Genomic DNA, 13,454 nt, shown 5'->3' with positions numbered 1-13,454 from the left:
GGTGTGTTTGTTTTTGAAGATAGCAGGTCATCCTTGTCAGTCATAAATATTAATAAAAAGAATCTGATTAAATTTTAACTTTGAACGTCTCCATACACAGTCTTTTATTTACATATTGTTTGTTTTGTTTTGTTTTTGTTTTGTTTTGTTTTGTTTTTGTGAAATGATCTCCTGTGTTCTTCCTAAATTTAAGCCATAATTCAGTTTTGTGAACATCAATGAAAGCAGTATTTGACTTCAATCATTGCTGAAATCAAACTGAATTTCAGGTAAATATGTTATCGAATAGCATAACAGAAATCAACAAAACTAATACATCTTTTTTCTATTTAATAAGTGATGTATTTATAAATATTTACAATGAAAATCTTATACCACATTTTCACAATCCATATTAGAAATTTTGGGAAAACTTTATTATTATAAATATACGTATTTCATAAAATTATTTCTACCTTGTCTATTTATATGATCCGAAAGTTTACATACACACGGATTTCATTAAATGTAATACTTGGTATACAATTTTAAATCTTTTCTTCGCCAATATTACATATCCACATATTATTTACATATAGTCGTATAAATCACAAAATTTTATTACAGCAGTTGCAATGATATGTAAATCCTGAGTACCCCAGACTAATAAATTGAATAAACAAACAAAGGTTGAAAAATTGAAGTGAATTTATTTACTTTAGTTCTTAGTATTCCTCTGTAGTTTGGAAGAGCTGTAGTCACATTATTACGTTGCGAGAGGAAACGTAGCAAAGATATCACTCAAATCAAATAATAAGCAACTTGTCTATAAGCAACCTATATTGTGACCCCTTTCTTAAAAGAGGTTTTTACTATCGGTAGTCCTCGTGATCGGCAGGCTAGGATTCGATTCCTCGAGTCAAACCTAAGATAACCATAGGTAGGGATTGTTCCTTCGCCAGGCGCTGGGTATTAGAAGCGAAAGTCAACGGTCTTTCGGATGAGACCTTAAAAACTGAGGTCCAATTGGCACGATCAAGAACCTTCACTGCTCAATGGCCCTGAGTGCCGATTATAGGTTAAAATTTTAAGCCCTTCACTGGCATACGTTGACGTCTCTATATATGGGTGAAAAATTCTCGAATGGGAAGTTAAGCAACATTCAATCAATCAATCATTAGTATCGGTGATAAAACATGCTAAATTAATGTGGTTAAAATAATTTCAGCTTTGCTGATATATAATAAAACTACATGAATCTCCACCAACTGAATGTATTAGTATCTTTGCACAACTAATTGTGGTACTGTTGATAAGCTCTATTTAAATTTCCCTTTATATTCTTGGCCCTGTATACTCTGGCCCCACAACCTTGATGGAATGATTTGTACAAGTTTTAATCTACAGTTCATGGAGACTTCCCTGAAAAGGAAATTTCCGAAATGTTAACACGGACTACTGGAAACACCAGAGGTGGGATCGGGTGCCTAGGAGGAGTAAGCGTCCGCTGTTGACCGGTCACACCCACCGTAAGCTTTATGTATTGATCAGTAAAACGGAGTTATCCGTAGCTAAATTTAGAACAAACTATACCCTAAGAACTGGTATGAAAGATTTCAAAATACGATAGGATGTATTTGCAATCAAGGTCATTATAACGATACTGGAATTTACGAAATGCTTACTCAAAACGGGGTTGTATTTCTTGTAATATCAACTTATTTTTCAGTAGCATTCCTTAGTTTCAAAATTGATCGTTCTTGGGTATCGAATCAGTTTGGAGGCATAAACACAATATTCAAGTGTTAGTGGAATATAAATACATAAATAACTGTTACATTTTGTACTTTGCTATGACACTTTTTCCTTACTCAATTACTTTCATTTACCATCAAATATTACACTGAAACATTTTTCCAAAATTAACGATGCAATATGAAGATAAGGAACAGTAACCAAGTTCAAATTTTGAGTAGAGCAAACACGGACCTCTAAATTCATCAGAAATGGGATCAGGTGCCATGGAAGAATAAGCATCCCCTGTCGACCGGTCACACCCGCGGTGTGCTCCCTATCATGATCGGGTAAAGAATAAAAATCGTAGACGATTCAGTATGAGAATATAGCACTAATAATTTGTATGAAAAACGTCAGTCAACATTAAACTTAACGATAGATTGTATTTGCAACAGATGTGTCAGACTCTGTGGTGTCTTTTATTTTGAGTTCAAAGAGATGCTCACTCCTCCATGGCACCTGATCCCGCCTCTGATGTTTGGAGGTCCGTCTTTACTCTGCTCCTATTTTGTATTGTTTGATGGACTTTTAAACCTGAATACTGTTCGTTATCTTCAACGTAGGAAAGAAAAGGAATATTGTAATCGATAAAAATGTCGTCGATATATCTAAATGTCGAATTGAAGGCCACAGCAGGAGACTTTTTCTTTTCATTTAAACGTTTTTGAATAAATTATGCTTTATATGAATACAAAAAAAAAAAAAAAACAACAAATTTCTATAAAAGTGATGATAAATTGAGAATATTGAATATACAAATGAAATATTTCAAGCTAAATTCACCGGAAACAATTGTACCTGTTAACAGGAGAAGATGCATAACTTTGCCATAATAATGTTGATTAATTGACAAAAACAGAACTTTTGCAAGTATAACAAAGAACACATATTCATATACATGTATGTTTTAAAAGCATGTACACCATACTTATTAACAATATGCAAGCATTTGAAATTCACGTTGTCAAGATTTGCCGAATATACGATGCTCGTTTTATACAAAATACATATTTTGTAAATCTACCTGTACAAGGCCTGTAACAATTTTTATTATACAAATGTACAATTTTTCTTATGTTAAAGAAAAATAAATTCGTGCACATACAATAGTAACGTTAAGAAAAACGTTGAAAACTTGAAAATAACATTGGATGTTTAATTCAATATTATCTTTATTAGCCAAAGAAAAATGAAATACTCCAAAAAATATTTTATTTACTTTAAAAAAAAAATAGAGATGGGAATTAAGTGATTGCCAATAAACGGTTGCAGCTTCCCATAAATAGACTAGGAAGAATTTGATGTTCGCTTACTTTGACTTTTCAGAATAAGGTTGAAAGTACATTGTACATAAAGTAAATTTAAAAAAAATAGAGACCAGTGTAACTGATACAAAATGACACACAACAGTGTAATTTATTTTCGAACACACAGTTTTCGGATGTCTTTCAGGAGTCTACAAGTCTGTCTAATCAACACAGGAACATCAGCCAGGACTATTCCAACAAGAACTAAGGCTATAAAGGCAGCTCCCACGTAACCTGCTACAGAGGCAGATGGTCGCTCATCGTCAGCGCTGATCTTCTTGTTTACGGTTGAGGAGAGATTTTTTGTGTTCACGCTGAGGAGGCGTTTGAGTTGAGCCAACCTTTGACTCAGTTCATAGTACTGTCTCAGCTGGTTTGTTTCATTGTCCCAGTACTCGATTTTGTCCATGTAATCACATGAACAGGGACACATGACTTCTGTGAATATCAAGAAAATGATCTTGTTACTTAACTCAATTTCCAGAAATTAAGAATTTTTGTGTGATTAATTTCCTATAAATTACATACAAATTGAAAATTTCAATATCTAAGTGAGAAGTCCGAATGAAACATAATCACACAGCTATGTTGAGACTAATTTTGGAAGTCATTCATTTAGTTATGAATAATATAATTGAAAAACACAATTTGAATAAAGACGACTTATGAAAAAGTTTAGCTGTCGCTTTTCAATTGAATTTAAAGTTTTCAAACACAATTTCGTATTGTTACCGGGCGTCGATACAGTATCGTATTAAAAATTAAAAATTCATTATCAAATAACTGTTCTGAAACTTCAGTCAGTGCAAAACTCTATCAAGGTACACTCCATGCAAACATTTTTGTTAAGAATACGAGGGCTTTCCAAAAAACTTCGTGGACAATGGCGTTATTTAGTGCATGTCAAATGTTGCAATATTCGATTTTTTCCATTTGTATTGTATAACTTTCCATTTGTATTGTATAAATTTTATTTGTATTGTATAATTTTTCATTTGTATTGTATAATTCTTCATTTGTATTGTATAATTTTCCATTTGTATTGTATATTTTTTATTTGGATTGTATAATTTTCTATTTGGATTCTATAATTTTCCATTTGGATTCTATAATTTTCCATTTGGATTGTATAACATTTATTTGTATTCTATATTTTCCATTTGCATTGTAAAATTTCTTATTTGTATTGTACAATTTCTTATATTTGTATGCGATAATTTTTCATTTGTATTGTATCCGAGAATTGTTTATTTATTTCGTTATGAAGGATTTTATTGGTCAAGTTTAAGTCTGTAAAGTATTCAAAACGAGCGAGATGTTTCAGATGCCCAACACAAACTAAGTCTGGTGACCTTCCCACAATTCCATTCGCATACTCTCTACAAACTCAAACTGGGTTCCTCTATTTACGTGCTTGCCAAGGGACGACCATTTGATTCTCGAGGGGGGGGGGGGGGTTGTCGAATCCGATTATTTATTTTCATTCTCTCACAGGAGAGAATATTTATTTCCAATAGGAAGAGCGACAAGGAGAAAATGAATAGAAGAATATCTGCCTAAACTCGAATAATCACAGAATATTTCAAGTTCATTATAATCAGTTTTCAGACGGTGTGTTCAATTTGGGAGAAGCTACAAGAAGTGAAAGTGATGAAAATACGAAATTCCGTACGTTAAGTATAAAACTATGAATCTGGCTTAACGTTATTTTGGGTTCTGTGTTTTGAATATACAAAGCATTTTTGCTGATATATATATACACGAGTTATATGACATATATATATCACGATGTACATAAAAATATTATTGCACTCGCATGCGTGTTTCTTTATATAAACGAAATTATTATATGATTGAATAATTCCCACTTTTCTGATTTGCTGAGATCCAACAATGTTAGAAAAATACTACGTTATATTGACCTGCATGTGACATTCCAGGTCAATATAAGGAATTATTCCCAGGTCAATATAAGGAATTATTTATTCTACATTGGACCAAAAATAGATAATCATATATAATAAAACAGTTATTGCTGTTTTTTGAGCCCTAAGCCCGAAGGGCTCGGTGAATATTGTACTCCTTAGGTGTCTAAATCATCGTATTGACCTCAAAAAACAGGAATAATTGTATAATATTGTATGTGTCCAAGCCGTTTTGAAAAACCTTCTTGCAAACAAATTATACATGTCTTTTCATATAACAGTGTTGCCAATCCTAAGTGACAGAGTGATATAAATTTATCTATCCGTATTTTTATTGAATGCTTTTTGAAACCTCACTGAATCTTAATACTCACTGAATGCTCACTAGCGCAAGACCAAAGACAACAGAGAGAGAAAGAGAGAGAATTTAAAGCCGAGTCCACACCTTATTGATTATACTTCATTAAAGATAGACTCTTTGCTAAAGTTGCATCCAAATTAGTTCTTAACTATTTTAAGGATAATCAGACAAACGACAAACAGACACGGACAAGACAAAACATTATTTTACACTTAATCATATCTGGGAAGGTAAACATGCAACTTCTTGACTGTTAATTTTCAAAAAGCATATTTCGAAACAAAGAGAAAAATATATTCATTGTTGAAAATCCTACCATTGCATTGGAAAATGGAGTCGCGGTAGACCTACTTATAATAAGGAAATGCAATCAGAACAGTGAATATCTGGAGGTAAAACGTCCATTTTTTTATCATTAAAGGACAGGAATAAGAATGCAAATAAAGAATCCTGTAGTAATATTCACCTTGCACTGAGGGATGCAGCATTGTTGTGGGTGCGGTCTTGTGGGTGTTGTAATATTCACCTTGTGCTGAAGCATGCAGCATTGTTGTGGGTGCGGTCTTGTGGGTGTTGTAATCTTCACCTTGTGCTGAAGCATGCAGCATTGTTGTGGGTGCGGTCTTGTGGGTGTTGTAATATTCACCTTGTGCTGAAGCATGCAGCATTGTTGTGGGTGCGGTCTTCGTATTCTCTAGTAGAAATTAACAACAATTATTCCAATAAGAAAGATAATCGTAAAATATTTAAAATTTCAATATTTTTTAATTTAATTTTTAAATTCGAGATATAATAGTATATTTAATATTTCGGTCTTTCAAAAATAGATAATCCTATTTGTGTATATGTGTGTGTATTTTAATTCATTCTTACTGTCTGTGGTAAATCTGTTAGCTGAAAGAGTGACTGACTAAAAAACTGGCTGTTTGGTTTATCAATTCTTACTTCCAAGAGATAATTATTTATTAATTTATCTCAGTCAGGGTTCTTTCTCCTGACAAGAATTTTGAAGACCTTATCTAAAAATCTATTACTTTCACTTTTAATGCTAAAAATTTATGTGAAGGCAAAGCTGTTATATAATATTTCAAAGTTTTGGGTGTAATATCGCCGAAATTCAATCCTAGAGCTTTCTTGAACATCCGTTTATTTTATCATGCTTTATGAATAAGGACTCTTTAGAGCAATGTTGACAACACAAACAAGCGTAGGCTAAGAAAGAAAAGCCGTTATTTGATAATTGAAAAATGAAACAGGGTGAAGATAATAAACAGTGATCGATCTCATAAAAACTTCAAATAATACAAGTCTGTGAACAGGGCATATAAGCACAGACCCCTGGAAGTTTCAGAGGTGGGATCAGGTGCCTACGAGGAGTATGCATCCCCTGTTGACCGGCCACACCCGCCGTGAGCCCTATGCATTGATTAAGTAGACGAAACATTCCGTAGTCAAATTTATTATAAAAACAAATGTCTAACAATTGGTAGGGAACTAGTCAGCCAAAATACGACCCATAGGTTGGCTATATTTGCTTATAAGGTCATTATAACGACAATGGATTTTACGAAATGCCTGAATGCCGAGTTGAAGGTTACGGCAAGTGTTTCCTTGCAATTTCGACAGAAGAATAGCATGTACGATTTATTTAAAACCGTCCACACTTATTTCTGACTAAACTATGAAATATGGAGATAACGAACAGCAATCAGGCATAAAAGTCCATTGAAACAATACAAATTTGGAGCAGATCAAGCAAGGACCTCTTAAAGCATCAGAGGTGGGATCAGGTGCCATGGAAGAGTTAGCATCCCCTGTCGACCAGTCACCCATTGTCATGATCGGGCAAAAGGAAAAAAAAACGCAGACAATTCATTGCGGAAACAATGGCCCAACAATCTACATGAAAAACGCCAGCCGGCACTCGATCCAGCGACAGACCGTACCTGCCGACCAGTCCACTGCATCGAACCATAGAACCCTCGAAATGCTGACCCCAAACGAGACTGCCGACATTCTTGTTTCATCACCTTGTTTGTCAATAGCCTGCCTCGATTTAGAAATTGTTCGTACGTGGAGCTCGCTCCGGCGTAACAAACAAACCTGGAGACACAAACTCCATATGCAGGCGATAAGGGCATACACACACAAACAAGAAAATCCGACAGTAGAAAAGTTAAAGTCATCACGTTTATCATAAAGTTTTGCCGCTAGGTTACCATTTACATCTATTTCTAGATCTAGTAAAATATCCAAATATGAAACAGATGTTCCAGACTTGTGGTATTCTTTATTTCGATTTCAGAGGGACATATCGAATCAAGCTAGGAATGAAAATGAATATTGTTAATTGATTAAGCGTCGTCGATATATCCAAATGCTGAACCGAAGGCCACAGCAAGAGACCTCCTCTTTTTATGTAGATTGATTGATTGATTGTATGTTGTTTAACGTCCCTCTCGAGAATTTTTCATTCATGTGGAGACGCCACCACTTGCCGGTGGAGACCTGCAAATTTTGTCATATACTCGGCACTTACGGCCATTGAGCAGTGAGGGATCTTTTTCGTGCCAGCACCTACTTCGACACGGGGCCTCGGTTTATACGGTCTCATCCGAAGGACCGGTCTCCACGTCCCACAGTGAGATTCGAACCTGCGACGTAAGGATCAACTCCTTACTTCACGACTCTAGAGCAGACGCTCTAACCACTGCGCCACGCAGGCATCTCTTTTCATGTAGAAGTCTACTTCATATGAATACAAAGATAGGTCTGCTAATAAGTAGTATCATTTAAAGATATTTGATAAAGCAAAACAATGGTAAAGGTTTCTAGAGAAACACATGATTAGTATATTGAATGTAAACGCTTTAATTACATATGATAAAACAATTTTCTATTTGGTAAAAATAATGAGAATGAGCCACAGATTATGTTAGTCATGTTGAAAAGATTTTACTATTATGGATATCGAACTCGATGGGCTCTAGAAAAAACTTCGAGATATCCGAGGGTTCAAGATATTGAGGTTAAAATACTGAAAGGTAAAGTGCGTATGAATTCCAAATCACTTCGACATATCCATGGTATTCGAGATATCAGTGTTCCAAGATACTGAAGTTCAACTATAAGACCAAAATGTAACAAATAACATACCAGTTACTGTTAGCTGTTTTGTGGAAGGTTCTGTTGTTGGTTCCGTTGTTGACTTACTTGTAGGATCAAACGAACTATCCACACCTAGAGATTCATTAAATTGAAATCAATTGACAAGAACTTAACAATGGCCTCTATTTGGGTAATTTTGTTTCATTGAAGGACATTTTTTTTTCTCTTTGAATGATAAAAAAAGTATTTAAAAACAAGGATTTGCATTCCATCTTTCAATGAAATGAAAATTCTAAAATAGAAGTAAATAAAAGCAAGACACTAGACATTTCCTCTATTTTTATTTAAGAAATAAATAACAAGTTAAAAAACTTCATTAGGAAATGAAGTGAGTCGGTCACGTGACCAAATCCTGTGAAGGTCGAATTTAAGGCCTTCTCAGTACATTTGATCAAAATTGACCCTCTTCATTTCCCTGTGGAGTTTTTGAACTTCTTATTTATTACAATTATATTAATATTTGAAGGCACAAGAAACGCATTTGATGTTTGATAATAGAAAGATGGAAAAGTTTCAGTCGGAAAAGGTATGAAATACTAGGCCGAGCCAGGTAATTTCATATTCAAGAAATCAAACATAACGTTAACTATATTTACGATTTAAGTCCAGCATATTCATTATGTTGTAGACCATGTAGACACAGAGACACTAGCGATCGCTAACAATGTTTTTCAAGACATTTAATGCTCTAGACGATGGACGTGTATTAGGGTTGACGTGTTTCCCGAAATGTTTGTGGCATGTTTGCATTGATAATTTCCATCAGAATTGCACGTGAGTAAAGTTAAATGAAGAATAAATATACTGAATACCATATTCATCATTTAGGATGAACGAAACTCTTCGAGTATACCGGTCCCTATAAATATGGTGCTAAAAAGGTGCCGCCAAAGGTGGGGTACATTATATTATAACATTTTCAACGGTGAAATACTATGATTTATTTATTGAATAAAAGTGGTATCCTCTTACAGTGTGAAAGGATACCAAAATGATATTCTGTCACAGGTGAATTAAAGTAAGTAAAAATAATTTCTGGCCTGTAATAAGATAGAGATAGTAACTAAACTATCTTGATAGAGACTAAAATTGCCAATTTCTTCCCAAATATGTTCTAAAATCCATGTTACAATGTTTTTGATATCACAACTGCTAAGCTATGACGTCTCATTTGCTCAACGTCACAGCCTATGACATTGTGTTAAGAAAATACAGAGGCAGAGGGACAATCAAAGAAAATGTAATAAACAGAAAATTCAATTGTTTTGTAGTTGGATATGGAATTTATTTCACTTGTGAGACAGGATTTTTTAATATTTTCACTCGTGCTTCGCACTCACGAAAATATAAAAAAAAATCCTGTCCCACTCGAGAAATAAATTCCATATCTAACCACAAAACATTGAATATCCTCTTTATATGCGATAAAAAAGGCCACAAATCGCAAAATTGAGCCAAAATTCATTTTTTTTTTTTTTTTTTTTTTTTTTTTTGTAAAAAAAAAAAAACAAAACTGGTTTTAAACACCGATTTTCAAATGAGAATCAAAAGATTTTGTAAAAAAAAAAAAAAAAAAAAAAACGTACTAGTTTGTAGATAAAAGTCAATCTTTCGTAATTTTGGAATGTGGTCACATGATTGATTTTTGACGTAACATAAATATTCTTGAATTACATCACTTGTGTTTCGACGTAATAGCTGATAGAACTCAAAGTGAAATGCTCCTAAAATATTGCGAGATTTTTTTTTTAGAAATAAAGGGATTCAACAAGTGGTAACTCATTACTAGAAGTTGGTTGATTGAATTGTGCATCGTCATCGAATAGAAAGGATAATATCCTGAATATGGACATTAGGAGGTCAGGATATCAAACTCAAGTGTAAGGTAAGTTGGTTTTACTTATAACTTACCTAAACTGAGTGCACAATATCGGATTGTTTCAAAATTAGGCCCTAGTCAAATTCATCCAAGTTTCACAAAACTTTCCAGTGCCTTTTTTAAGCAAAGAATTGCATGAATTAACCTAAGGTCAGGGAAATGTGAGCATGGTTTCAAATAGAACAGTTACAGTCTCAGAGATATATATTTTATAATTCTTATTACTCGATCGCATACAATGCACCCATACTTAATTAACGTTTTGTTTAAGTGGTCTGTTTACATGTTTCATGCTTTACTCCTGTAAGACAATATATCGGCATGGTTCGACATAAGGCTGACTCATGCAAGTTTTTGGTCACAAATGGCACTTGGCAGTACCTTTTGTAAACAAATATTACACGAATTAGCACAAAGTCAGAAAGATTTAAGAGTGGATTTATAAAAAAAAATTCCAATCTTAAAACTATATACTCTAACCCTAATCACTCGATTAAATGCGTTTTGTCAAAGCGAGGAAAAATGGAGCTTTGTTTACATTCTGCATGGGAATTAACGCCAAGGAATATAACCGCTCATGCGCAGTCGCATGATCCTAAGGACCAGTATACTAGAAACTTCCCTAAAACGTCATAACACCCAGATTTTTATTCTCTATGTAAAATCGCCAAAGGACTGGACGCACAAGGAGATAACGAACAGTGATCAAGCTCAAAAGTCCATTGTAACAATACAAATCGGGAGAAGGACAAACACAGACCTCTAAAAGCATCAGAGCTGAGATCAGGTGCCACGAAGGAGTAAGCATCCCCTTTCGACCGGTCACTACCGCTGTGTGCTCCTTGTCATGATCGGGATAACGAAAAAATCCGTAGACAATTCAGTGTGTAAATAATGGCCTAACAATTAGTATGAAAAACGTCAGTCAGCATTAGACTTAATGATAGATTGTATTTGCTGACAAGGTCATTGTATCGACCATAGAACTTACGAAATGATGACTTTAAACGAGACAGCTGATATTCTTGTTTCATCAACTTATTTGTCAATAATTTACCTCGTTTTAGAAATTGTACATACGTAGAGCATGCTCTTGCGTATCGAATCAACTGAGAGATATATACCCCGTATGCAGGTGATGAAGGTATATTGCTGCATAGGTAAGGGAAGTTGACGATTGAAAAGTTAAAGTCATCACGTTTATCATAAAGCTTGGTTGTTAGATTACCATTAACGTCTTTTTCAAGTAAAATATCCAAATATGAAATAGATGTATCAGACTCTGTGGTATCTTTTATCTCAAGTTCACCAGGATATATCGTATCGACATAAGAATGAAAATAGCCATTGTTAATTGACAAAACGTCGTCGATATATCTAAATGTCGAGTTGAACGCCACAGCAAGTGTTTTCTTCTTTTCACGTACAAGATTTTGGACAAATTCTGCTTCATATGAATACAAAAAAAAGTCTGCTAATAACGGGGCGCAATTGGTACCCATAGGAATTCCAATAGATTGTTGGAAGACCTGGTCTCCAAAAACCACATAGATATTGTCAATCAGAAACTCAAGCATATTTTTAATGTCAACTTCAGAGTACTTGTGTGTACAATCAGAGTGTTTTTTAACAAAATAATTTTGCAAATGACCAATGACAAGGTAAGTATATTTACGAGTTCAATTTTTATTGAAAAAGCAGCTGTCAGTGATATCAAAAAGCCTGGACTTTAATTTATCGTGAGGAATGGTTGTGTATAAAGTTGAAAAGTCGTACGTTTTTAAGCTGTTTGATTTTGGTAAAATCTTGTGATTTCAAATTTTCCAAAAGTTCCTTGGAATTTTTAAGTATCCACATCTGATTTACACCACTTCTCGAATATATTGCTGCACAGTACTCTTGAAGTTTCTCCTTCACCACTGTTATTATCTTAGTGAGGAGTAAAGATAGAGGCTTGGTTGAACATTTACTGGAACCCGCTATGTATCTTTGTTTGTAAGGATTTTTATGAAGTTTCGGAATCCAATATAAATATGGTAATTCGAATTCATTTTGGTTGTTTGGAATATTAAAAATATTCAAAACTGACATATGATTTTGAAGAATTTCTTCCTTAGAAAGGGAATTATGAGTATAAGTTGGATTACCACTTGTAGAATTAAATCCAAGTTCCTCTAAAATACATTTGATATAATGAGCCTTACAAACAAAGACAATGTTGTTACCTGCTTTGTCAGCAGGGACCAGTACGTACTGATCATGTAATCTATCTAATTCTTTTTTCACTTCTGGATTATTGAATACAGAAGGAAAGATGGTTTTCATATTGCCTCTCAATCTTTTAATGCGCGATTTTAACATACATCTGATACATTTAATCCATTCTGACAAAGTGTCAAGGTCTTCTTTTTCATGTCTGGCCCATTGCCTGGCGTAGTCCTCTACAGAATCCATAATATTTATGAAATTCTTACGCCAGTTGAAGGATCAAGGTTCCCTAAATTTAGGACCTTTTAAAATTAGTGATCTAAGGTCCTCATTATTAACTATATTTACGTCACCAGTAAAAACGTGTCCAGCAGGACTATAGTTATAGGGCGAAGAAGAACATGAACACGATGGAGGATTATGTTTCAGATATTCGATATCCAGGCCCTGTAAAGTTTTCTTGTAATTAAAAAGTTTGGAAGCAATAGTCGATGTATATTTGTAGGAAATACAAGGTGTAGTCTTTAACTTGAAATATGGTGGAATACAAGACTGGACCCTTTTGTGATTAAGAATATTACTTATATTAACCGCGTCAATTCCTTTGTTGGCATATTGAAGTTTAAGGAAAAAACTGCATTTTCTTCAGGGGGTTTAAAAGCCTATGATTGGCAATATGATTGGCAATATCCATAACTACAGATCCGAGCTTATATTCTGGTGTCGAGGAATCAAAAAATGGACTTTCCTTGACCTTTTCAAGAAGACTATTTAAAAGTTTCAAAGGGACAGAGTAAAGTTTGGTGCAAATAACTCTATAAAATTTAATT

The 13,454-nt window shown here is 34.0% G+C and overlaps 1 protein-coding gene across 1 annotated transcript; it reads right to left on the bottom strand.

The window, feature by feature from the left end:
• Positions 1-2,911: 2,911 nt before the first annotated feature.
• LOC133180182 (uncharacterized) lies at positions 2,912-5,935 on the bottom strand. The gene is made up of 2 exons (XM_061314751.1): positions 5,836-5,935; positions 2,912-3,521 (listed from the first exon to the last, which is right to left on the bottom strand). The coding sequence occupies exons 1-2, from the start codon at positions 5,915-5,917 to the stop codon at positions 3,193-3,195; spliced, it is 411 nt and encodes a 136-aa protein (XP_061170735.1). The 5' UTR covers positions 5,918-5,935; the 3' UTR covers positions 2,912-3,192.
• Positions 5,936-13,454: the final 7,519 nt, after the last annotated feature.

This window comes from Saccostrea echinata, unplaced genomic scaffold (genome assembly GCF_033153115.1).
Source record: "Saccostrea echinata isolate AGI-Se365-2 ecotype Australia unplaced genomic scaffold, CSIRO_AGI_Sech_v1 ptg000001l, whole genome shotgun sequence".
NCBI lineage: Eukaryota > Metazoa > Mollusca > Bivalvia > Ostreida > Ostreidae > Saccostrea > Saccostrea echinata.
This window is presented reverse-complemented; position numbering and strand designations above follow the sequence as displayed.